This window comes from Lagenorhynchus albirostris, chromosome 20 (assembly GCF_949774975.1).
Source record: "Lagenorhynchus albirostris chromosome 20, mLagAlb1.1, whole genome shotgun sequence".
NCBI lineage: Eukaryota > Metazoa > Chordata > Mammalia > Artiodactyla > Delphinidae > Lagenorhynchus > Lagenorhynchus albirostris.
In genome coordinates, this window is record NC_083114.1 from 42,069,225 (window position 1) to 42,093,136 (window position 23,912).

Consider the following 23,912-nt stretch of genomic DNA (forward strand, 5'->3'; position numbering starts at 1 on the left):
ATCTCTTTCCAAGAAGAACCCAAATTTACATTCTCATTTTTACCCCTCAAAAACTCTCCAAGAACAAAGTTGCTTGAGGTAGGAAGGAACCACTTCACCAGTCTCCTCCCACCTCACCTCTGCTTCTAGGCAAGACCTCACCTAGAATTGCTGAGATTTCTATTTTCTGTGTGTTCCTCCAAGGGATTATTCCAATTTTTGTCGTGAGTGTGTGCCTTTCCTCTTCCTTTATCAACCCAGCTACTATCTCATGGTTTATCTGCCCAGCGGGGTTCTGGAAGGCAAGATGACAAGATGACGAAAGGAGAGGAGCAAGGCGAGCACAGAACTGGGAGGAAGGGTGATTTAGACTGTGCTATGCGTAACAACTCTCAAGCCGTTAGGGATGACCCCTCAAAATCAAGAGGCTGATCTGTCAGCCTCCAAATCAACAGCAGAGGAATTCAAGCAGGAGAGTCTTGGGCTGGGGGAGGAAGGCGTGTACCGATTAGCCAGCTGTGTGTGCAAACGTAGGGGCCCGCTTCAGCACCAACCAGGAATGCCCGGCTCCCCGGAGCAGGGGTTGTCCCTAGCCTTCTCTCCAAGAGATCTCGAAATATTTTTGGAGGGTAGCTGTACTGGAGGAGAAAGGTCTGGTCTGGAAGGAATCCTGGCCCGGGATATTACATATCCATCTTCACAGAAGTAAAGGAGGGACCCTGGACGCACCGCCGACCCTCAGGTTAGTCTGTCCCATGACCCGGAACAGCAGCTGGAGCCGCCTCTACGCCCTCTGCCCACGTGCCGGCAATAGCAGCCACGTGGGGCTCTGCGGAAACGCCTTCGAAAAGATTTGTCCCCTGCGCTGCCCAGTAGAGAGGGAGGCCCGGGAAGAGCGCAGGAGGAGGAAACGGTACCGGCAGGAGGCCTGGCTCGCGCGAGCTTGAGGCTGCAGGGGGCGGGGCAGGAGGCGGGGCTTTCCCGGCCAACGCCAGGGGGCGGGCCTCGGATCTGAAGGGTGGGCTTTGGAGGGCCGTGAGGAGCTGCTTCCTGGTCGCCTGGACTCCTCGGCTTCCGCCTTAGCTCAAACCCTGGCCGGGCCGGCCCCGTGGTCGCCATGGAGTCCACGCTGGGCGCCGGCATCGCGATGGCCGAGGCGCTGCAGAACCAGCTGCCCTGGTTGGAGAACGTGTGGCTCTGGGTCACCTTTCTGGGCGACCCCAAGAGCCTCTTTCTGTTCTACTTCCCCGTGGCCTACTACGCCTCTCGCCGGGTGGGCATCGCGGTGCTCTGGATCAGCCTCATCACCGAGTGGCTCAACCTCGTCTTCAAGTGGTGAGACAGCGAAGCCCTCCCGCGTCCTGGTCCCCCACCCCCAAAGGCCCTGAGCCCTGTGCAGTCTTTGATCTCTCTCGTCAGCTGCCTCAAAGGCCTGGCTTCCCCCCCACCCCACCCCGACAGTGAACCCATGGCCTTAAGACGTCCCACCCCTACCCCGTGGCCACTGACTTTTCCCCTATGAGCATCTTTGTGCATCTTGGACCTCAGAGTCCCCATCCTAATCACTAAACTAGTGTTTAACGGGCCTGATCAGAGAAATCACCTAAGGGGGCGTATTTAAAATGCAAATACCCCATTCCACCTCAGACAGACAGATTTTGAAACTCCAGGGGAGGGGCTGGGAATCTGTATTTTAACAGGCATCTGTGGTGACTTAAGTAGCAGAAAGTCCTGCTTCTCAACTCACTCTTTGATTCATTTATTCATTCGTTTATTTGACATAGTTTTTAAGAAGCATGCTTTGTGCCAGGCTTCACACTAGTGGCTAAGGACAGAAAAGGCTTGCAGATTAAGGTGTGGTCCCCCAGACCGTGGCCAGCAGCATAAGGAGCATTTGAAAACTTGCTAGAAATGCAGAATCTCAGGCCCCACGCCAGAGCTACTGAATCAGAATCTGCATTTTAGCAAGGACCCCAGGCGATTTGTGTGCACAGTAAATTTCAAAAAGCACTGGGCTAAAGCATTGCCTTCCAGGGAACACTTTCTCTTCTCCCTTTTCCCCTTCATTCACTAGTAGGCTCTGCACACAGACTTAGAAGCCAGGAACCCCAGGCAAGTGGGTGGGGCCCTTGGGGTGTATCTCTTTGTGCCACCTGTTCTCTCTTGGGTGCAGAAGGGAGCTATACTTCCCGCTGGGCATGCAGCTGCACCTCCCCTCACCCCTCACCACTGTCTCTGTTGCCAGATTGCCAGCCTGGGGGAGGGAAGGGAGGTTCATAGGAGACACTTGAATGGATGGGCTGGAATGACTTGCTGAAAAACAAAATACCTTCCCTTCCACTCTTCTCAGCCAGGGCTTCATCCCTGCTGTAAACGGAAAGCAATTGTCTGATCATTTCCTTCCTACTGAATTGCTCTTTGCTTTGTGCTCTCCTTCCTCAGAGTCTGTATAAGGCTTCCTCTCTAGTCCTGTTCCCCTAAGACCGCCCCCTTGGGTAGACACCCTTAATGCCCCCCACATGGCAGAGCCCCTGTTCATTTCCTAAGTATGTGTTGAGCATCTGGTGCATGATCCAGGCTCACTTTTTGGCAGGGAGAGGCAAGTCCCTACCGCACCTCCCTCCCCAGCACTTGGCTTCCTGCCAGCATCTCTTCTGCTCTCCCACCTTTTCTCTTTCTGGCCACAGCAGCCTCTGCAGTGTGTTTCCCAGGGTCCAGTGAAGCACCTGGCTAAGCCAGTGGATTTTGAATTTTTTTGTCTTCCTTATTCTCTCTCAGCCTCCTTGTCCATTCCCCACTCCCATTTTCAAAGACCAGAGGCTTACCTAAGTAACTCAGGCTGGAATTTGGGAAATGGAGAGAGGAGAAGCAGGAGGGTCAGTGAGGGTCTGGGGAGGGAGGGCGAGGGGCAGGTCCTGGGCTCTCTATAGATGGCAAGAGCAGAGCTGGCCCTGTAGCGGGAGGGCTAAGGATGGGACTTCTGAGCATCTCAGAGCACACACACGCACACACCACAATCTCTTGCCTCCTTATCACTTTAAAAAAAAAATAGCATGCTTTCTCCTGTTCCATGGCAAGGCAATGGCACAGAATTGGACACCCTTTCTGACTCCAGCCTGTAAGCCCTCCAGAGTACTCCAGGTGTCCTTCTGCCTCAGCCCCCGTTCCCCTGGCTGTGTGTGCGTGTCATGGCATCTCGCATCTGTTCTCTTCTAGGTTTCTGTTTGGAGACAGGCCGTTTTGGTGGGTCCATGAGTCTGGGTACTACAGCCAGGCTCCAGCCCAGGTTCACCAGTTCCCCCCTTCTTGTGAAACTGGTCCAGGTGAGAAGCCTCAAACTTCCCTCTCCCAATGTGGTTAGGGTTCAGTGAGTGTTTGGTCGTACTTTTCAGCTAGGGCAACCTAATCAGAGGCCCAGCCTCTCAGTTACTGGGCCAGAGAACAAAGAAACCCAGGGAAGACCATGTTGAATTATAGGAGGAGAGCACCCATGCCGCTTCAGGGCAGAGGGAGCTAAGGGTCAGTGCTGGAGGAAGGCTCCCCCCTCGGCCACGGGGAGGCAGCCGTGTTGAGCGATCACCAGGGGCACCTGGGTTCCACCAGCATCCTCTCACCACAAGCTTCTGCATCCCCTGGCAGGCAGCCCTTCCGGACACTGTATGATCACAGGAGCAGCCCTTTGGCCCATAATGACGGCCATCTCTTCCCAAGTGGCCACTCGGACCCACAGGTACACCTTGGCATTGCCCACCAACGGGGGCAGAGGTGATGGTACCCTGGACCCAAAAGACCCAGCAGCAGGGCAGCCTGGGAGCTGGAGTTCTGCAGACGCCAGGGCATCTGGTCAAACTGTGAGGTGCCTGGGTGCTGAGGGAAGCCCAGCTGTGCGTGGACGCCTCCTGAACCATTTGCCTCTCTTCTTTTTAGCCGCTGGGTGAGGGTGATACCTAGCTTGGCTTATTGCACCTTCCTGCTGGCGGTCGGCTTGTCCCGGGTCTTCCTCTTAGCACATTTCCCTCACCAGGTGTTGGCTGGCCTAATAACTGGTGAGCAACTGGGGCAACAGGGTGGACCCAGAGGGTGCCGTTGGCAGTGGGAGGACCAGCGTATGATCTTCCCATTGTACAGCCAACCCCAAGGGCCCCCTTCTCCTGCCAAACTACCCTGCGGCTCGGGGTGGGGGTCATATCCCCAAACTCCTTGAAGCTGCTGTCACCCCACTTCCCTAGGTGCTGTCCTGGGCTGGCTGATGACCCCCCGGGTGCCCACGGAGCGGGAGCTAAGCTTCTACGGGTTGACCTCACTGGCCCTCTTGCTGGGTGCCAGCCTCATCTATTGGACCCTCTTTACACTGGGCCTGGATCTTTCTTGGTAAGTCCTGCTTTGAAGCTTGGGCAAGTTGGGGTCTCACCTATACCTGGCCCGGTGGGTCTCTGGTTGGTTGTAGCTAAAACGGGACACATTAGCTGTTCACAAACATTGAGTCTCCTGGGGTCACGGCAGAACATGGCGGTAGGCCCCAAAGGGGTGGAGAGCCATCAGCCCTCTAGGACCCAGGGGAATCTCTCTCCTGGCAAAGACTCTCGCTCCCCACAGGTCCATCAACCTAGCCTCTAAGTGGTGTGAACGGCCTGAGTGGGTGCACTTGGACAGCCGGCCCTTTGCCTCTCTGAGCCGTGACTCAGGGGCCGCCCTGGGTCTGGGCATCGCCCTTCACTCCCCCTGCTATGCCCAGGTGCGGCGGGCATACCTGGGACATGGCCAGAAGCTAGCCTGCCTTGTGTTGGCCATGGGGCTGCTGGGCCCCCTGGACTGGCTGGGCTACCCGCCTCAGATCAGCCTTTTCTACATCTTCAATTTCCTCAAGCACACCCTCTGGCCATGCCTGGTCCTGGCCCTCGTGCCCTGGCTGGTGCACACGTTCAGTGCCCAGGAAGCACCACCCATCCGCTCTTCCTGACTCTAGGTGCCTCCTACTGCCACTTTCCCTCTCCCAAAGCCCACACACTCCGTGACCTCCACACTCCGGGGAGGCAGCCCCGTCCCCTTCAGGCCCTGCTCATGGTGAATTTTCTACTTCTCCCACCACCTGGTCTCAGCCCCAAAGAAGGGCCTTCTCTCTCCCAGGAAGGCTGGTCCTCCTCCTGCCTTCCCTCCCATGTCCCCAAAGGGCAAAGGCAACAGCGAGACCAGTGGGTTCCTGCAACACTGTGAGGGGCTCAGAGCAGCCCCAATAAAGCCCTTCCACACCTCTGGACTCCTCTCTTGACTCTGTGCACATCTCCACTGGACTTGCCCGTGTGGCTGCAGGTGGAACCCTTGCCAGGCCACCTGTTCTGCACCCGCTTCAACCCTGTGCCCCCAGAGACTGAGAGTCAAAAGGAACAGGGAGACCTTCAGCCCGGACTCTCTCCCCACCATCACCACGTAGGCCACACAGAGGTTCCAGGAGATGCTGTGGCTACGTTCAGTGAAACCTTGTTCTTAACCCACAGGACAGAGATCCCACTCCCTCCCACCCCAGCCTCTTGTTTCCTAAATTGGCTAGTCTAGGGGCTGGAGAAAAGTAGTTTTTTTTTGGCCAGGAGGGGGAATGAGACCCTCAACTCCATTTGAGAGCCCAGAGAACAGAGACATTGGCCCCAGAAGGCACTGCCAGAAACAAGTTTATTTACACAAGGACACACAGTGTAACAGGTTACACAATACTTAACTGAAATCCATGTCCAAGGAGACAAAGCAAGGAGTGGGTTTACATGAGAACCAGACCAGCCGTGGGGAGAGGGAGGGTAAGCGGCCCGGAGCTGGGGCTCGGCATGGGGAGGCCTGGTACCCTGGGCCCAGCTCCATCCCCATCCCCCAGGAGGATCTAGAACACACTAACAACACACAAGACACAAGCGCACAATGAACCAATGGTGGTGGGACTCCTGCCCCTCCCCTGGCTCCCTCAACCCTGCTCAGGCCCCCATTAGGATAATAAATATGTAAACAGATTGGTGGAGCCCTGGGGACGGCAGGAAAGAAAGTATATGCGGTGTTGGGGAGAAGGAGGGAGGAAGACTCAGCCCCCTAGGAGCTGCTTCCCATCTTTGGTTTCCCACAGGCTGGAGAGCATTTGCTAGAAGCCTTGTGGGCTCCTAGCCCTGGAAACAAGAAGGCTAGCAGGGCTTCTGGGAAAGAGAAAGGGCAGTGCCCAGCCCCATCCTGGTCTTAGTTCCCTTGGGCTGGTGGCCCACAAAGGAAGCCCAGGAGGAAGGCAAGCTACAGCTGAGGGCAGACTCCTGGGTTCTGGCCCTGCCCCTTCTAGAACTCCCACTCACCATCCCCAGGCGTCAAAGCCAAAGGCCCCAGGAGAGAGGTGGGCCACTGACCCTTCTGCTTGCAGCGTGCTGGACGGCTGGGGAAATCTGGTCCTGAACAGCAGGGGGCTCTCACCAGCCTGGAGCCCCCCTGCGGGGACCACCTTCTCCCCGCTCCCCAGACCATGCCAGCAGAGGGGCAGGGAGGCCGACAGGAGGATGGAGAGCAGGCCCGGTTCCGCGCCTCCCCTCGGCCCCTCAGAACCCAGGAGTGCAGCTCCAAGCCTCCCCCCACGCTTTCACCCTCTCCAGCCCCTGAGAAGGGGAAATAGGCCCTGAGGAGGGTAAGGCAAGACAGCCCTGCCCACAGACCTCAGGCCCACGTCCACGGCACAAAGCTTCCCTTCGCTGCTGAGGCCAGGAGAAAGGAGGAGAGGGGTCTGTGTGGAGATGGTAGGACACTGGGGGAAAAGAGTGAGAATCGCAGGGCGGGAGCCCACCTCCCCTCCACTCTACACCTTAAGACTGTAGAGGGACCCTCCGGATCCTCCCCTGGGGCTGGAGAGGGGAGGAGGGTGAAATTAAGGCATTTCCCCCTAAGTCAGCTGAAGCCAAGGCACCAAACTTACTGTTCCCTCCTCACTCAGGGGGACCCCAGGACCGGAAGGTGCTATCTGGGCCCCAGGCCCACCTTGAGCTGGCCCAAGCTCCAAGGGGGACAAAGACAGAATGCAGGAAGTGGGTGTGGGATACAACGTGAGGGAAGGGCTGGAAAGGGTACCCCTGGCCCTACAGAGGGCGCAAACTTCTAGAGCTGAGACATGGGCCACGGGGGGTGGGGGAGAGGGGGGGCCTGAGGCAGCTTAGAGGAGCAGGAGGGGCGAGGCTGAGAGACCCACACGGCAGACGTTGTTGAATGTGTGACTTTTTGTTTTTTAATAGAAAAAATAAACAAAATCACAATGATGAAGCCCAGAGGGGTGGGGGCCAGGGCGTCACAGGGCAGGTTCCTGCTCCATGGGCTCCTCTGCCGGCCTGTGGGCACAAGCACAGGGAAGGGCACTGAAGCACTGTGGGATGGGGGGCAGCAGTCTGGGCGAGGGCAGGGAGCTGGGGGGCACCTCACCTGGGGCTGTGCTCCCGGCCTGCAGCAGCCTGGGCCTGCTCGGCCCCCACCGACAGCAAGGCCATGGCGCTCACAGTCTCAGCCTCCTCTGTCTCACCGGCCTGGGCCTCCCGCAGGGAACGGCCTAGACCAGCAGCGAACCTCTGCACACAGCTCCAGTGTTTGCCTGTGGATGAGGGATGGGCCGGGGGTCAGGGAGAGCCAGAAACCCCCAAACGTACGGACACCCCCAGCCCTAGCCCTGGCGTCACGCAAGCTCCGCCCCCTTGGCAAGCTGGGCCCTGAGTCCCTCTGCCTGTGCCCACGCACTCTGGATCTCGATGACTTTCTCTAGCGTGGCCACTGCGTTGACGTTGGGCTTTTGTTGCAAGACTGCCTCGTCCAAGGGCTGCAGCTGGCAGGGGAAAGAAGAGAAGGCTTAGAGTGGCTGCCCCTCTAACCATCCCGCCGTTCAGCCCCATGACAGGGGCAAGCATAGCCTTTCTGGGGAAACCTCTATTTAGAAAGCCTTCCCTGGCCACCACCTGCCCTCAGGAATCAGGAAAACCTCCCCAAGGGCCCTCGGTGCTGCCTGACCCAGGAAAGGGACCCTCCCTCGCTGGCCCCTTCCCCCTGGCCTACTGGCCCACCTCCCCCAGTCCCGCTGTGCACCCCTCACCTCCACGCTGAGCAGAGCGGAGACACAGGCCTCAGAGGCATCACAGATGGCGGTCAAGTCGTGGCCTCCCTCGAGGGCCAGCACCACCCGGCCCCCTGCCAGTGTCATCAGCTGCCTGGTCAAGTGGCCAAAACCTTTAGGGACGGGTGAAGGGAGGAAGAGGAAACGGTTAAAGAAAAAACTCAACTCAAGAAAAAGTCAGAAAGGAGAGAAAAAGAAACAAGAGATGCGACAAACAGCACAAAAGAAGATGGTGGATTTAAACCCAAATAGATATCCATAATAAAATTCAGTGTCAATGGACTAAATGCTCCATAAAAGACAAAACGTACGAGGCTAAAAAGATCCAATTACACGTCTCCCAAGGAGCACCATGAAAAACCACCACTGAAACATGAGGGATCAGCGAGCTCCATCCCTACAACTCCTGGAGGAGATGCTCCCCCCCCACACCTGCTTGCCCCTCAAGGCCAGGGTTGGCAGAGGGAGAGTGGCAGGATGCTGCCAGGACGATTCCAAGTCTTAGACCTGCCTTCAACCCTCCTCCCAACCTCCCACTCGACCCCATCTTCACTGCTCCACAGCCTCCCTCGATCCCCCCACAGGCTCACATCTGGCAGTGACCGAGTAGCCACCCAGCGGAGACAGGTGTCCCTCGACAGCATCAAACCCGGCGGAGACCAGGACCACGTCAGGTGAGAACTCGTGGGCAATGGGCATCACCACTGTCCTGCAAAGGGAGGGCCCAAGCTGACCCTGGCAGGTGGCTCGGCCAGGCCTCCCCAGGCTCTGCCCCCCACAGAGCCGACCCCCTCCACCCATGCGGAACTGAGTGCCTTCTGCCCCTCCCGTGGCAGGGCCCGGGGGTTCCCACCCCTCCCTCGGCTCTTCTCAGTCCCCACCTGAAGGCCGTTAGGTACTCCACGTCTCCGATGGGGGGATCCACACCTCCCGTCCATGCCACGTTCACATTGTACCCCACGCCCGGCCCTCCGCCAACCTGGCAGCATGGTGGGGGAGGGGTTACTCTCACTGCCTGGGGATCCCAGATGTTGCCCCGCCCTCAGCCCTGCCTCCAGCCCTCACTCCACTGACCTCTGTTCTGCATGGAGGGGCAGTTGGCTGGCGTGGTCCTCCCACTAGGAGCCCAGACTCCCCAGCTACCAGCACCACCACGGGCCTCCATGGCTCCCTGCCAGGTCCCATTCTGCTATCTCCCCGAGGGCCCCACGTTTGAGCCCAGGAGCTGTACCTCTTCAGGAGCCCCAGAGCCCGGAAAGAAGTTCCCATTGTCATAGCGATGCAGGGAGATGTAGAGCACGGAGGGGTCGTTGTAGAATGCTTGCTGGGTGCCGTTGCCGTGGTGAATGTCCTAGTGGGAAGGGGTGGGAGCATCAGGGAAGAGGCCCAGGGTCTGACCCAAAGGTCAAAATTCTGCTTGGCCCACCCCAACCCTGTGGTGGACTCTGGGGGTGCAGCCCACCACTAGCTACGGAGCATCTGTGTTCTGTCCGCCACGGAATCACCCCACGCTTTTCTAACCAGGGTCTGCGGGCCGGGACATGGCACTGCACAGAGGAGACACAAAGCCAGGGGACGAATGTGGTGGATCTCCCTGCGAGCCCACTCTGCTCAGCAGTGTGGAGGGAAACAGTACGGCTGGTCAGGAATTGAAAGCAAACAGATGCATTCTGAAGGAACCCAACGTCGTGAACTTTGAAGCCCAAGCTGGGCTTCGGAGAGATTAGATCCCTCCTTGCTGAGGCCTGCTCCTCACAGGGAGCGGTAGGGGCCTTTCCCTCTGCTGTGAGAGGCAGAGGCGGAGAAGCACAGCGTGGCAGCAGGAGCAGAAATGCCGGGGCCCACAGGCCTGATCTGAAACCCAGTACCCAACATCCCAAGCTAAGTAACCTTGGTTGGGTAAGTCCCCCAACAGCCCAGTGTCTCTGTGTATCGAAATGGACATCCTACTACTTAGGAAGCAAGGCGGCCGCGAAGCAGCACCACGTGTCTGGCACACGGTCAGCCCCCAGTCAACAGGGACTCCAGCAACGGCAGGAGCTGTCCCTACCACGCAAGGCAGAAAATCTCCTCGGCCGCTCAAGGCTGCGGGCTGGGGGCCAAGGCGGACCAGGGGCTAAAAGCATTTCGAGTCTCCACTAGTGAGGAGGGGGGCCCCATGGGACTGTGAAGGCTGGGCTAACAGCCCCAGCACGGGCACCTGAGGACGAGGGCGTGGGGCTGGGGTGGAGGCTTCCTGAAGGCTGACCCTGGTCCCACCAGCCCACTGCCTACCCAGTCCACGATGAGAACCTTGCCCACATTCAGCTTCTGCTGCAGGAGTTTGGTTGTGATGGCTACAGAGTTGAAAAAGCAGAATCCCCTGCGGGGGTGAGCGGAGAAGAGGGCAGGTCGTCAGCCTTAGTGGATGTTTGCTCACAGATACACGCGCATCAGCTCTGCTGAGAGGGAGACGGTGTGAGGGCAGTGGGTCTGGGGCAGGGCTGCGGTGGCACTCACATGGCTGTGGACTCCTCCGCGTGGTGTCCTGGGGGCCGGATGATGGCAAAACCATTCTGGAGAGGTACAGACGGAGGGACAAACAAGAGGCAGACAGGCGGGCAAGGTGGCCACGAAGTGGGTGGACACAGAAGGAGAGAAGCATAAGCCAGGACGAGAACATACGTCGTAAGCGTCAATCCCACAGCCTTTAGGAACGCCAGCCGAGGGCCACGTGAGACCCATGACAGCACAGACCTTAGTGCCTCTTGGTCGTTCCCGCTTTACCCCTCACCCCCCAGCTGGCCTGGAGCTAGCACCTCCTCCCCACATCTGCACCTGAGAGTTGAGATTACAGAGGATGGTGCTTTACTGACAGGAAAGCCACAGCTGCCCCCATCACCCGCTCCTGAGGCAACAGGACCAAGGTCCCACACACTCACCTTGAGCTCCCCCGTCGCCACCTTGAAAGCCAGCTCCACCAGGCAGCCCACCGCCATGCGCACGGCACTGGAGGAGTGCATCTCATTCCACACGGTGTCACTGTCTACCTGCGGGGGCAGGAGAGCAGGCTTCAGCGTGCCCCCTGCAGGGGGAGGGCGAGAATGGGGGTGCAGCTGTGGTGGGCAGGAAGGGAGGGACTGGAGCTGGGAGCACCACCCACCCATCCCCACTGGCAGGTGCCCTACTCACCCCGATGCCCCCACAAGGCAGCATGGCATACATCTTCTGGCTGATGGGGCCTGCAGGGAAGAGGAACAGAGCTACTCTGGAAGTTGCCTCAACTGCCAAAGCCGCAGGTTGGGGTGTGCAGAGGGCAGTAAACTCAATCACAGAAAAAGAAGGCCAGGCCCCAGCACACGACAGGCCTCTGCAGCCCATGCCAGCTGGGAGATGTCTGTCCCCCGTGCTGGGGGGGGCATCCTACCTCTGGGGCAAATGGCAGGGAGAAAAAGGGGCCTGACAGGTTAGGGAAAAGGGCAAAGCCCATCACCAGGCCTGACCTGTCACCTCCCATCCTCCTGCACACATCCCACCAGCATGCCGTAGTCTGTGTGAGTGGCGCCCTCTGGAGGCGTGCAATGTAGCAACTGCGCCCACGGGAACCCACCCGCCTACCCCAGTCCCACCGGGGCAGAAGACCTGGCCTGGCCCACGCCCCGCCATCGGCCGGCCAGCTCACCGAGCAGCTTCTTGCTGTCCAGCTTCTGTCGGTTGAGGGGGCTGGTCCCATAGAGCAGGGTGTGGTATTCGGAGTGCACCGTCTGGATCTCGTCCAGCGTGGCTTTGCGACCCCGGATCCGCTGCCAGGAAGAGAGGCCGGTGAGAGGGATGGTACCACAGGCTCAGCTCCCCCGAGGCCCAGCCCCTCTCTCTGCCCCACAGCCTGGGGCACATGGGGCCACTTTCTAGCCTCGGGAGATCAAAGGTTGTTGAGAAAGTATGCCCCGGTCCCCCAGGGACCCCAGTCCAGGACCCTCCCCCATTCAGCTGGGGATCATGGGGGAACCAGGCTACAAGGGATGGAACTGGCAGGTGCCTGGGGGGCCTGGCCCTGAAGTCAGGGGTGGAAGAGACCCAGACAGAGGCTTCCCCGACAGGGGAAACACAAAGGCTTTCGCTGGGTTTGAGGTGGAAGCTGGAAGGACGGGCTCCCTTACCTCACACTTGCTGAGCAGGCCTGTCTCCTGCAGCCGAGACCAGATGCTCTGGATCCGGCCAGCGTGCTCAGGGTGCACGTGTGTGTTGCCGCACATGCACTGGTGCTTCAGCATGAACGTGTCATAGACCACACCTGGGCCAGAGACACACCTGTCAGCCAGCACTGCTCTGGGCTGTGTGACAGCCTGGCCCCCGCCATCCTCAGCAGAGCTCACTGAGCTTTTCCCCAGCCCACCCTGGTCCCAGCACCTCCTCACAGGCACCCCAGCTGCCCTCCCACACACCTGCCCCTCTTCTTTTCATGAAATTCCTTTCCCCCATCGCCGCCTGTCAAAAGCCTCCCTGCTCCTCAAGGCTCCAGCAGGCCGCCCTTGACACCCCCGTCGGTTTTGACCTCATGGCGCATCCTCCTTTCCCCTCCTGTCACAGCCCCTGTGTGCTGCCCCTCTACCCCCCGATGCACCCCACTGGTGAGTGGGGACCGTCCTCAAGCATCTGTGCCCCTCAGAGCCCAGCACAGAGCAGTTTCACATGGAAGAGCTTCTGGAATGGACTGAGGCCTCACAGGGCAGAGAGGGAGCTAGAACAGCAGGACCAAGCTGAGACAGTGGGCTCCCTCCACCTAGGCCTCCAGGGTGCAAAACTGGTGGTCCCTCAGCAGTGGTGGGATGGGCCCCTGACAGACGACGCTGCCCCAGTGGGCAGGGACACTCACCGCCCTCCCACTGACGCAGAGGCTGCCACCACTACCACAGGTGGCTGTGGTGCAGAGGGAGGGGGCCAAGGCCTGTTTTCTCTCCCTTCGGGATGCTCTGAGGGGCCCTGGCCCTCTCTCCAGGGCAAGGGCTGTATCTTATCTCTTCACGATGCCCAAGGCTGGATGCCATGCACAGGCCCCCTGGCAGACGATGTGAGGACAGCGATGCCCAAGGCTGGATGCCATGCACAGGCCCCCTGGCAGACGATGTGAGGACAGCGGGCGCGGGGCTCACCTGTGGTGAAGAGGTGCTTGGTGGGCTGGTCCGGGGGGCTCTTCATGCCCCCAGGGGCAGCAGGTGAGGACTGGGTGCGGCCCAGGGCCTGATGAGGCACAGCGGCCAGGCTGAGGGGCGCCTGGTACACCTGCAGAGGCTGCAGCTGCGGGGCATCTGCAAACACCTGGGAAGGAGGAGAGTGGGAGGGAGCCTGGGTGAGGCTTAGTCTGAAATGGAAGTGAGGACAGGTGGCCTCCCAGGGGGTGGGGGGCCTGAATCCAGCCCTTCTCTTCTGTATCGCCTCCTCCCCCCACCCTCCTCCCTCCAGGGACAGGAGACACTCCAGCCTTAGCCATCCTCATCTCCATCTCCGAGGAGATGGGGAGAGATGGGGGGGGGGGACGTGATGAGTCATGCTACCGGAGTAGCATTGAGGTAAGAGGCTGGGAGGGACGGGGGTGTGAGAGGGGGTGGGATGAGTCAGGCCCGGAGGGCTCAGCTGTGTCCGCAATGAATGGAGTGCGTGCTAGGCACCAGGGCAGACTGTAGTAACAGCGGGGGCGTGTGTGTACACACGCACGCAGAGACCGACGCACAACCGGCCCTACGCAGGCAGAAACGCAGATATACACGGACCACGTGCACGTGCACGTGCACGCGCGCGCGCGCACACACACACACACACACACACACACACACACACACACACACACACACACACACACACACACACACACACACACTGAAGCAGACAGGCGGGGGCAGTCACAGACGCAGGGAGGGGCTGGCAGACGGGGCACAGACAGCTGTGAGACTGACACAAGCAGCTCCCTCCCTTCCACAGCCCCTTGTCTCTTTCCTGCTCCCCTTTCACTCTTAAAAAGTTGTTCCTGCACAGCCTGGAAACTGCAGACTGGGGAGAGGGAAGGGTAAAGGTGGAAAGATAGCGGGGAGGATGCAGGGGTGGTGATCAAGGGCTGGGGCGGACGGGGCACCTTTTTGTAACCAGCACTGGACTCCTCCAAGTCGGGCCCCTCCTCAGCACCACTCTCGCCCTCCTCATCCTTGACCTGGATGCAGTCCTCCTCCTCCTCCTCCTCCTCCTCCTCCTCCTCCTCCTCCTCTCCCTCCTCCTCCTCCTCCTCCTCTTCCTCCTCCTCCAGGTCTTCCTGTGTGCTCTCACTCTCCGTGGAGCCTTCTCGGGGTATGGCCAGGGCCCCCTCCCCCAGGAAGGCCTCCTGCTGCTCTGTCAGCTCCTCCTCTGTCTCCTCGGGGTGGGTGGTGGGCTGCCGTGGCAGCTCCCCAGTCTTGGTGAGGATCTAGGAGCAGAGCAAGGAGGCACGTCAGCTGGGAGGGGGCGCAGCTGTGCAGCCTGCGGCCCAGGAGGTTCTATCCTTCCCTCCTCTCTCCCCGGCAGACAGCCGCCCAGCCCATACAGACCTTTGATGTGAATCAGAAAAAGGCAAGGCGGCTCCTCTGATGCAGCCTGGGGAGTGGCCTGGGTGTCAGCCCCCTGCCAGCCCCCTGCCAGCCCGGCACCCTCCGTGTCCTGACCCCAGCACGGCCCCAGATGTTTGCTTCTCCCGGCTCACCTTGCCCAGCTGCAGCTGCTGCTGCTTCTGCTTCTCTAGGAACTGCTGGTGCTGCTGCTGCATGACCAGCTGCTGCAGGGCCTGGGGGCTCTGGGGCAGCGGCGAGGACTGAGTGCGGCTCAGGGGCCGGTGCCGAGGGAGCTTGCCCACCGTCCGCATGCTGGTGGCCACGCGCTCACCCGTCACCAGCGGGGACTGCCCGTGGAGCGGCACTGTGGAGGTGGTGCGGGGAGGGGAGTAACCATCACTGTCAGGGCACCAGGCTCCCACTCCCACCCCGAGACTCTCCCCCTTCTGGAACAGCACCGCCTCCATACTCAGGAGAAACCCGCGAGGGGCCTGGAGCACCCTGCCCCCAAACCTGAACCCCATTCTTCCTCCTCCCCACAACTGAACAGTCTCGCAGCTCAGAGCCACCACCTCCGGCAAGACGTCCTGGATTCACTTACGAGCACGTATAGTCTCGGGCCCTCCGTGTGCATGAACAATGACTAGTTCTCCCCAACTGCAAGACCTCCCTGATCATGGACGTGGATCCCACCCAGCTGGGAAGCCTGGAGGCCAGGATCACGTGTCTTTTAAGCAGAACCTCTTCTGATGCCACCAGCTACTTATGGGCTGACTGTCCAAAGCCGCGCTGTCCAATCCCATAGCTGCCAGCCACACGTGACCACTGAGCACTTGAAACATGGCCTGTCTCAACTGAGATGTGCTCTAAGTGTGAAATACGCACCAGGTTTCAAAGACGGTATGAAACAAAGTAAAATGTTTCATTGCTAACTCTTCATATTCATTTCATGCTCAAATGATAGTATCCTAGATATACTGAGTTAAGTGTATGTTATTAAAACTAATTTTACCTGTTCCTTTTTACATTTTTTAACGTGGCCACTAGAACACTTTAAAGTACACATACGGCTTGTATTATATTTCTACTGGACAGCACTGCTCTGGAATGTGAGCTCCATTACGACGGCAGAGTTCGGGAACAGTGCCTGGCCGGCTGTAGGTACTCAATAACGTCTGTAGAATACGGAAGAAATCAATGATGCCATGGAGGGGAGCTGTGACAGGCCTGGTGAGTATCCCTGGCTACTTCTCCCTGGCAGTTGGTCCTTCCTTGAGCCCTCAGAATGGGGGGGGGGCCTGACAACCCCTCCTTGGACAGCTGCCCGCCCACTCACCAGCAATGAGGGTGCTCTGCTGCCGGGCCTGCTCCAGCAGCAGCACATGCTGCAGCAGGGAGGCATGCCCGTGGGGGCTGGTGTCGCCCTCCAGTGCCACGCCCAGCAGGCAGCCGGGGATAGAGGATGTGCTCATGAACTTGCCCGTCAGTGCACCACCCTGCCGCAGGGACTGGAGGGCCTGCCTCTCGGCCTCCTGCTGCGTCGAAAGCTTTGGGGAGGCCTGGGGAGAGGAGATGGAGATGAGGGAGGGGTTTATACTGCCCCCAGTGCTGCCGACTTTGGACCAGCATCCCTCACCTACCCTCTGCCCACCCCCAGCTCTGGGGGAGGGCCATCTGATCTCCATCAGGACCCTGGGAGGACAACAGCCCAGCCGGGGACATCCAGGACCGAAGACCTCAACACCAGAGGGAGGACAGGGTATGTGCCCCGTACTTACGGTGAGGTGCGAGTTGGTGACAGTGACCGTGGCCTGCAGCCCTAGGGAGATGTTGGGCAGAGAGGGAGACGTGTAGAGGCTGAACTGGTTGGGGGAGCTGTCCAGAGGGAGGGCCCGGTGCTGGGGGAGCATCTGGGGAGCAGTTGGGAGAGACAAGCATGAGAGCAGGCAAAGGGGGGCCACCTGGGGCCAAGGCTGAGGGCTCTGAATGGCGCCCCGCTTCCTGCACCAAGCCCCACCTTGTGGGGGGACTGAGAGATAAGAGCCATTCAGAGGCCCGTGGGACAGATCCCACTTCGGGGCAATAGGTCCCTCTAGCCTGTCCACGCAGGCAGAGGGTCCCTGCTGGGCACGCTCAGCCAGACAGACCGGACGGGACAGAAAGCAGCGCTGGCCCACCCGCCCAGCCCTTGGCAGGCCTGTACCTCGGTGGGGATGTTGGGGACTGAGCCAGTAAAGCCATTCTCGGCGATGGTGCTGTGGGAGCTGTTAGGAGAGCTGGGGCCGGAGCCTGGCGCGCTGTTGCACACGGCTGCCGCTACGGGAGAAGTGGCTGTCACCTGGGCCTGCTCGGAGCCACCCCCCCCACTCCCCGGCCCTCAGAACAGGGACAGGAGAGGAGCCCTCACCTCCAGGCCCGGCACCTGTGATCTCAACAGCTCTCTTCTTAAAGGTGCTAATGACAGTCCCGTCCTTGCGACGCAGGAGGGGACTGCTTCTCCGCTCGGCCACCTTCTGCTTTAGCCTCGAACGTACTTTTAAGTTGGGTTCGGAGGCTGGGGAGAAGGCACCCGGGGCTCAGACACACGCACACAAACGGACACACCTGCGGCCTAGCCTGGCCCCTCCACATTCCCACCTCTGCCCACCCCGCCACCCATACCCTGGGAGGCCAGGTTGTACTCACTCACCTGTTTTGCGGAGGGGGAAGTCATCACGGCTGTCGTAGGGCCCAAGCAAAGGCAGTTTGTAGGAGGGAGGCGTCCCAGGGGGGCCGCTCTGGGGAGGGGAACTCTGGTCCAAAGAAGCATGGTGGGCTCCCCTGCAGGGTGGAGGGAGGGGATGGAAACAGATGTAGGTTATCACCCAGGCAGCAGGACCGGCCACCCAGCAATCTACATTTATGAAACATCCGCTGCATATGGGGATAGGAAATGGATCCTGGGGAGGGCAGCGAGGAGACAAACAGGGGTGGGAGTCTCGTCTCCTAGGAGAGGTTACAGGGCCCCTATATGGCTTCGGGCCAGGAGCCCCTTGCCATCCTGCAGCCAAGCAGCCCCTGAGCAGGACACCTGTGCAACCCCTGCCTGCCGAGGGCCATTACCAGCATTTGGGATGCTGTGGGAGGGAATGGTTGAGGCCGCCTGGTGTGGGCTCCTTTGACTTCGACAGGAGGAATTCCTGGAGCCTCAGCTTCACCTCGGTGCTGGCGATGGCACCTGCGGGACAGGGCACAGCTGACCCGGGAGCTTGGGGCCAGGTCCCCACAGCTGGGAGGCGTGGGGCAGGGCAGGAGTCCCAGCTGGCCCCGGGCAGCCCCAGGCCTTACTCTCTTTGCTCTTCTCCTTGTTTCGCAGGATGAGCAGCTGCTGCTCCAGCCGCTGCTTCTCCAGCTCCTCCTGCCGTTGCTGCTCCCGCTGCCGCTGCTGCTCCAGCTCCTGCTGCCTCTTGGCTGCCAGCATCTCCTGCTGCTGCTGCAGGGGCGCAGGGGGAGCGAGGCAGGGTGAGCCGGGTCTGGGCGGGGGTCAGAGGTCTGGGTGGCCCCCCACCCCCGCGCCCTCCCTCGCTCACCTTGAGGTGCTTCTGCAGCTGGACCTCATGCTGCCGGGTCAGGTGGTCGTGCTGTTTCTGGAACTCAGCGAACAGGAGCTGCTTCTGCAGCTGCTGCTGCTGCTTGAGCGCCAGGAGCTCCTGTTGTAGCTGCTGCTCCCGCAGCGCGGGGTCCACGGGGCCTGCCAGCGCACCCCGCAGCTCCACGGGGCTGGGGCTGCCTCCTCCCCCGCCCCCCATGGAGCTGGGCATGGCTCCTGGCAGCACCGGCTTCACCTCCACTGCGGGGAGAAGAGACAGGCAGGGGTCAGTGGGCCATCCCAGACCCCACCAGGCCCTGGCTGCTATGCCTGGGGCCCAGAAAGCTACCAGGCAGGACTACTAGACCCAAAGAGAATGGGGGAGGGGGGAGTCAAACCCCTCTGCTCTGTGGATACAACCTTCTGCCTTAAATAGATGAGATCGAAGCCATGAACTTCACTAAGAAAACGTGCAGGGCTTCCCTGGTGGCGCACTGGTTAAGAATCCACCTGCCGATGCAGGGCACACGGGTTCGAGCCCTGGTCCGGGAAAATCCCACATGCCGCAGAGCAACTAAGCCCGTGCGCCACAACTACTGAAGCCCGCGTGCCTAGAGCCTGTGCTCCGCAACAAGAGAAGCCACCGCAATGAGAAGCCCACGCACTGCAATGAAGAGTAGCCCCTGCTCACCGCAACTAGAGAAAGCTCGCATGCAGCAACGAAGACCCAACACAGCCAAAATTAAATAATTAAATTTATTAAAAAAAGAAAAAAGAGAGAAAACATGCATAAGCAAAGCAGGGTACCTGGAAGATCACGAGTGTTCAACGAAGAATATCGTCATTGATAGTTAAGGCCACTGGGCATTTTATGTGAGTTACTTTAGTGATAAGGAAACTGAGGTTTAGAGAGGTGTAAGTAACGTGACCAAAGACATACAGCCAGGTGATCAATGAACCAAGATGTGATTCCAAACCCTATACTTTGTTTGTTTGTTTGTTTTTTTGTGGTACGCGGGCATCTCACTGTTGTGGCCTCTCCCATCGCGGAGCACAGGCTCCGGACGTGCAGGCTCAGCGGCCATGGCTCACGGGCCCAGCCGCTCCGCGGCATGTGGGATCTTCCCGGACCGGAGCACGAACCCGTGTCCCCCGCGTCGGCAGGCAGACTCCCAACCACTGCGCCACCAGGGAAGCCCCAAATCCTATACTTTTAACCACCGTCCTTCCTGTGCCTCCTCCCCCACCTCTCAACACCACACAATCCCCGCCAAGAGGCCTATATACTACAGGAGAAACCGAGGCACAGACGTTAGTTCTAGAACTAACGTGGCTAGCAGCCAGGGACCTCACTAAGCCCAGGAGAGGCCTGTGGAGAGCCTCTGGGCATCCCTATCTGTTCTCCTTTTCTCTGCCCCACACTCAGCTAGGGCAGATGGGGCAGGCAGGAGAGGCTATGGGAATACGGGGTGGGGTGGGAGCAGGAGACCGCAGGAAAAGGGGGGGTGCAGGGCTGCACCAAACCAGGGACAGGAGGGGGCTGGGAGTCAGACTCGCTTCCTTTGCTGGATTATCTCCTTTCAACAGTTTTATTGTAATTACCCTGAAAATGCCGCTATATATAGAGTGAGCCAAACAGCAGCTGTGCCTGGGGGGAGGGGGGAAAGAGAGAGAGAATGGGCGGGCAGGCGCAGGGAGGAGGTGGGAGGAGGAGACAGGAAAGGAAAGGGAATCAGACAGGAAGAAGGGTAATGGCGGGGGGGGGGGGGGGGGGGGGGGGCGGGGGGGGGGCTGGCTGGAGCCAAGGCAGAGATCTCAGAACTCCAGTCCCAGGGAGAACCCGCGGGGAAAGGGGAAAGGGGAAAGGGGTGGAGGGACCTGCTGGGTCCCAAGACCTTGCGTCCAGGCCCCCATGTGGACCATGGACCAAAGGGCCCCAGGAAGTGGCAAAAGATTCCAATGGGCTTATGGGAAAGATGGGTCTCGACCTCTTGATCCCTGTATACTGTCCTCTGGTCACTGAATGTCACTCTCCACCACTGCCCTACGGTTGCCAGGGCAACTGGGCAAACACCACGCCAGCAGGGAGCCCCAAGCCCAGCCCACACCCCACAAAGCCTCCTGACGCCTGCAGGAAAGGGAAGGCAAGCTACCCACTGCCTGGAAAGGAGGAAGTGAGAGAGGCAGGGCCAGACCGTCTTGTTTCTTTTCCACTTCTTTCTCCAAAGACAGCCCTCACTTTCCCCACTCCAGCCCAGGGAGGCCACAGGGAGCTGGGCAGACTTTCCGGTGGCAAGGAGGCCCACTCCAGCCCAGGCCTGCAGAAGGAAAGACCCCACCATCCTGATGGCTGCCGGTGTCCCCTGCCCTCGCGAGCAGGCCTCTGCCCAGGCCCCCACTGCCATCTCTTATCAGGAGTGGAGAGGGAGGCGGGAGGGGGGCTAAGGGCTGAGCTAAGAAAGGCTCCCACACCCACTGCAGTCTGTGAGCCTGGATCTCTCCAGGGAGCCTGCACTGAATAAGTGTCCCCCCAAGGCAGGGACAAGGCCTGCTGAAGGCCAAGGCCATGCTACCCTCATGGCTGAACATGGCTCCTGGGACCCATTGGAGATGGGAGAGGGAAGGTGGCCTGAGCAGAGCTATCTTTCATGCTCCCCATTAGCCCTTCTTCCCCCAGCACTGCCGGGCACATTCCTCTGTGGTTTGCCCGCCAGCCACACTGACGACTCTGCGGCCACAAGGCCAGAGCCACATCTGCAGGAGTGGCCAGATGTGACCAGGAGGGTGGGGTTACACACACACACACACACACACACACACTCACTCACTTTCCCTCCTAACCCGTGTCCTGCCCCAGCACCAGGAGGAAAGGCCCTGGGAAACGACAGAGGCCCTTTCTGGAGGTGGCCGGCCCTGTCCAGGGTGCAAAAGTAGGGTGGCAGCAAGGACCCAGCAGCCAGCCTCAGGTGTCCCCAGCCCTGGAAACACTCAGCAAGGTCCCGGGCTGGCCGCAGTGTTATCTGTTCCTAGGCGAGGCTGGCTTGGCCCACGGCACTCTGATCACTCAGCCAAGGTGGACAGGCTTCAACCTGCTGCTCCCGGCAGTGCCGGGGCTGTGGGAGCCGGATGCCAGCCCGCCCGCCCGCCCAGGGAAGGGCAGGGGTCCAAGTGCTCCTGGCTCCCAGCAGATAACCCTGCTTGGGCTGGAACTGCCGCCAGCAGTGCTGGCTTCCCTTGCAGGAGCCCTGCAGAGAGGGCACGGGCTCAGGCGAGGGGACTCTCCCACCAGGGCTCCTGCACAGCCACTGCCACCGCGGCAGAGATGCTAGGTCCTGTGCTGCAGTCGCAGCCTCAGTCCCATTGGTATGCAGGTGGCGGGGCGGCCGGCGGGCTCTGCCACACAGCCTTGTTCCCACACAAGCAGGAAGCACGAGCGACTGGGAATATTAATCTGCAGGCCCTGTGGGGCCTGGACAGGATGCAGCAGCCCGTGGGTCTGCAGGTAGTAGCCCAGCTCCATCCAAGATGGAAGGGGCTGCGGCTGGACAGCTGGAGTCAGGGAAAGGGTGGGGGGAGGCACAGAGCCCCCCAAATGCAGTTTTCTGGGCATGACACCTAGAGTGTGGCTGGCCTTGCTCCCCTCGAGGATCTGTGCCCTCTGCAAGCTTAGCATGAGCAGAGCAGGTGGTAGTGGCTGCCTTGAGAACCAAGCACCTGGAAGGGGAAATGGGAGTGTCATGATAGGAGGAGGCTCTCGACCGCCTCCTGGTGGACTGAAAAAGGTGGCAGGACCTCTGGAAAGGGAAGAAAGTAGATGGAGGACAGGCTGGGGACTCTGGCCAGCAAAGGCCTGGGAAGGGGTCACATGGGAGGGCGCGGCATCCTACCCCAGGGCTCCTCCTGACAGAGAGCTGCAGAAGTGGAGAGGAAGCCGGTAACTGACCCAGGGACCTCCTGCAGAGGCAGACAGAAGGGTTCAGGTCTGCCCGCTCCATACTCCTCCCCTTCCGGGGACTCTGACCCTGCCTCCTGGGAGCTGTGGCCTTAGGAACTGGCAGCAAGAGCATCCTGTCCTCCAGCCTTCGGAAGGACTAACCAACACTGCCTCCCCGGAGAAGCCCCGGCCCAGGCAGCTGGGTAGGCAGCCATCAGAAGGGCCCCGCACACACCAGGCTCTGGCGTAGAGCAGACCACTCTGCCCAGCTCATGGGCACAACTGAGCAGCGCCAGCGATACTTTAGTGACACTTCCTTCCCATCTAGCTGGGCCTCCGATCTCTCCATGAGCCCCACTGCCCCATCAGCCCAGCGGGGGCTCCCACAGCAGATTCTCTGGGCAGTACAGCCAGGGATATCCTGACTCCTCGGGGCGGGGGCGGGGCCGGGGGGGGAAGGATGACGCAGGTGCTGACAGGGTAACCTCTGGGATGACTGCCAGCACAGACTTAGACTAAAAAGAGAGTGTCCAGGCAAAGGGACACTGCCCCCCGAGCAGACAAGGGGTTCTAGGACACCAAGAGCAGGTTTTTAGCAGCACCTTTGGGAAAAGGGTTCAAAATAAAAACCAAGGTCAAGCCTTCCTCCTTGCTCTGAACACAGCACAGGCCATGCCCCAGCTCCCAGCCTTCTCTTGGAGAAGTCACCAACTCCAGTATCCCTGTGACCCAAACCCTAGCAGCAAGGAAATGGTACCTTGAGTTCCCCCTGGAGAAGCACCAGAGTGGGTAGACTGACCTGGCTGACCTAAGCAGCTTAACAATTGGCTCTAAAAAGACCCTGCTCCCAGAAGCCACCAGCCACAGAAGGCTGGGGGGAGGAGGGGAGCCAGGGTACACAGAGTTTGAGGGAGGGGTGTATTAAGCGGTTTGGAATGTCTACACAGGATGAAAACGAGGCCTCTGCAGATAAGCCCTGGATCTGAAGAGCTACCCCCAACAACAAGAGCGAAGAGGGAGAAAGGGGAGGGACCATCTGCTTCAGCTGCCTCGTGTCACAGACAAGGAAACCAAGCCTCTCAGGGACTCAAACCCAGGTGTCCTGGCTCCCAGCTCAGGCGGGCTCCGTCTGAACACTAACCTATGCAGTGCTAACTCCAGTGCGGGGCATCCTGGGTGCTCAGCAAGAGCCAGCCTGGCCCCTCTGGAGAGGCAGCAGGCTGGCAGCCCACCCTAGAGGGCAGTGCCTTCCACCAGCACCCAGGCCCTCCGGAGCTCCCTCAGCAGTCTGGGGTGTCAGCAGCTTCCTTAAATGTCAAATGACCTCGTTCTGTTCCTCTGGAGAATGGGAAAAGGCTCTTGTCCCCTTGCTGGCCTTGAGGGATTTTGGAAGGAGGCAGGGAACAGCATTTCACACTCCTCCCCATGACGCCGATGACCCCTCCCCACCAAGGACGGTTTCCCATGATCTATTTCTGGGCTCTTACGTGACTAGGGAGGCCAATTTAGGCTCGACAGGTTCTACCACAATGCAGACAGTATTTCCACATGTGCGAGCTGGGGATGACGCTCACCTAGCAATTTTCCCAACTCCCCATGCAGCGCAAGCCAACACACATCACGTAATTGGTTAAGAGCGAGGGCTCTGGAATAAGAGAACACCAGGGTTCAAGTCGGCCTCTGCCACTTCCCAGGGCAAGACACCAAGCCCCTCCTTGTGCTGCGTGCGGGCATCTGTGAAATGGGAGGAAGACCAGCACCCACCTCCCA

At 59.8% G+C, this 23,912-nt stretch overlaps 2 protein-coding genes and 1 long non-coding RNA gene across 10 annotated transcripts in view; 2 read left to right on the forward strand and 1 right to left on the reverse strand.

Annotated features, from left to right (window-relative positions):
- The first annotated feature begins 974 nt into the window (after positions 1–974).
- On the forward strand, positions 975–5,236 carry G6PC3 (glucose-6-phosphatase catalytic subunit 3). Of its 2 annotated transcripts, XM_060133288.1 has the most exons (6): positions 984–1,314; positions 3,196–3,302; positions 3,619–3,709; positions 3,907–4,025; positions 4,209–4,350; positions 4,576–5,236. In XM_060133288.1, exons 1-6 carry the CDS (start codon positions 1,097–1,099, stop codon positions 4,937–4,939), a joined length of 1,041 nt encoding a protein of 346 aa, XP_059989271.1. In that variant the 5' UTR covers positions 984–1,096; the 3' UTR covers positions 4,940–5,236. The 2 variants fall into 2 exon arrangements, with proteins under 2 accessions (XP_059989272.1, XP_059989271.1); XM_060133289.1 differs by lacking the exon at positions 3,907–4,025 and having other exon boundaries at positions 975–1,314; positions 4,576–4,747.
- A 1,954-nt stretch (positions 5,237–7,190) lies between these two features.
- Positions 7,191–23,912, reverse strand: part of HDAC5 (histone deacetylase 5) — a 34,871-nt gene continuing 18,149 nt past the window's right edge. For 4 of the 7 annotated variants that reach the window (XM_060134812.1, XM_060134811.1, XM_060134810.1 and 1 more), the window contains 24 exons: positions 18,210–18,469; positions 17,968–18,112; positions 17,743–17,857; positions 17,330–17,460; positions 17,048–17,194; positions 16,844–16,956; positions 16,419–16,550; positions 15,977–16,199; positions 14,793–15,004; positions 14,196–14,519; positions 13,219–13,384; positions 12,226–12,359; positions 11,748–11,868; positions 11,258–11,307; positions 11,008–11,115; positions 10,586–10,641; positions 10,361–10,448; positions 9,318–9,437; positions 8,968–9,065; positions 8,677–8,795; positions 8,066–8,199; positions 7,717–7,801; positions 7,408–7,573; positions 7,191–7,316 (listed from right to left, as the gene is read on the reverse strand). In XM_060134812.1, coding sequence (XP_059990795.1) covers positions 7,277–7,316; positions 7,408–7,573; positions 7,717–7,801; positions 8,066–8,199; positions 8,677–8,795; positions 8,968–9,065; positions 9,318–9,437; positions 10,361–10,448; positions 10,586–10,641; positions 11,008–11,115; positions 11,258–11,307; positions 11,748–11,868; positions 12,226–12,359; positions 13,219–13,384; positions 14,196–14,519; positions 14,793–15,004; positions 15,977–16,199; positions 16,419–16,550; positions 16,844–16,956; positions 17,048–17,194; positions 17,330–17,460; positions 17,743–17,857; positions 17,968–18,112; positions 18,210–18,469 — 3,287 coding nt within the window. In that variant the 3' untranslated portion in view covers positions 7,191–7,276. Of the gene's footprint in view, positions 7,317–7,407; positions 7,574–7,716; positions 7,802–8,065; positions 8,200–8,676; positions 8,796–8,967; positions 9,066–9,317; positions 9,438–10,360; positions 10,449–10,585; positions 10,642–11,007; positions 11,151–11,257; positions 11,308–11,747; positions 11,869–12,225; positions 12,360–13,218; positions 13,385–14,195; positions 14,520–14,792; positions 15,005–15,976; positions 16,200–16,418; positions 16,551–16,843; positions 16,957–17,047; positions 17,195–17,329; positions 17,461–17,742; positions 17,858–17,967; positions 18,113–18,209; positions 18,470–23,912 lie in introns of those variants that run through there. The other 3 variants (XM_060134808.1, XR_009537645.1, XM_060134813.1) reach the window with 3 other exon arrangements.
- Positions 13,694–19,179, forward strand: LOC132511566 (uncharacterized). Its single transcript, XR_009537646.1, has 4 exons — positions 13,694–15,540; positions 15,736–15,870; positions 16,298–16,399; positions 17,996–19,179. It is a non-coding gene; the product is annotated as an uncharacterized LOC132511566 (long non-coding RNA).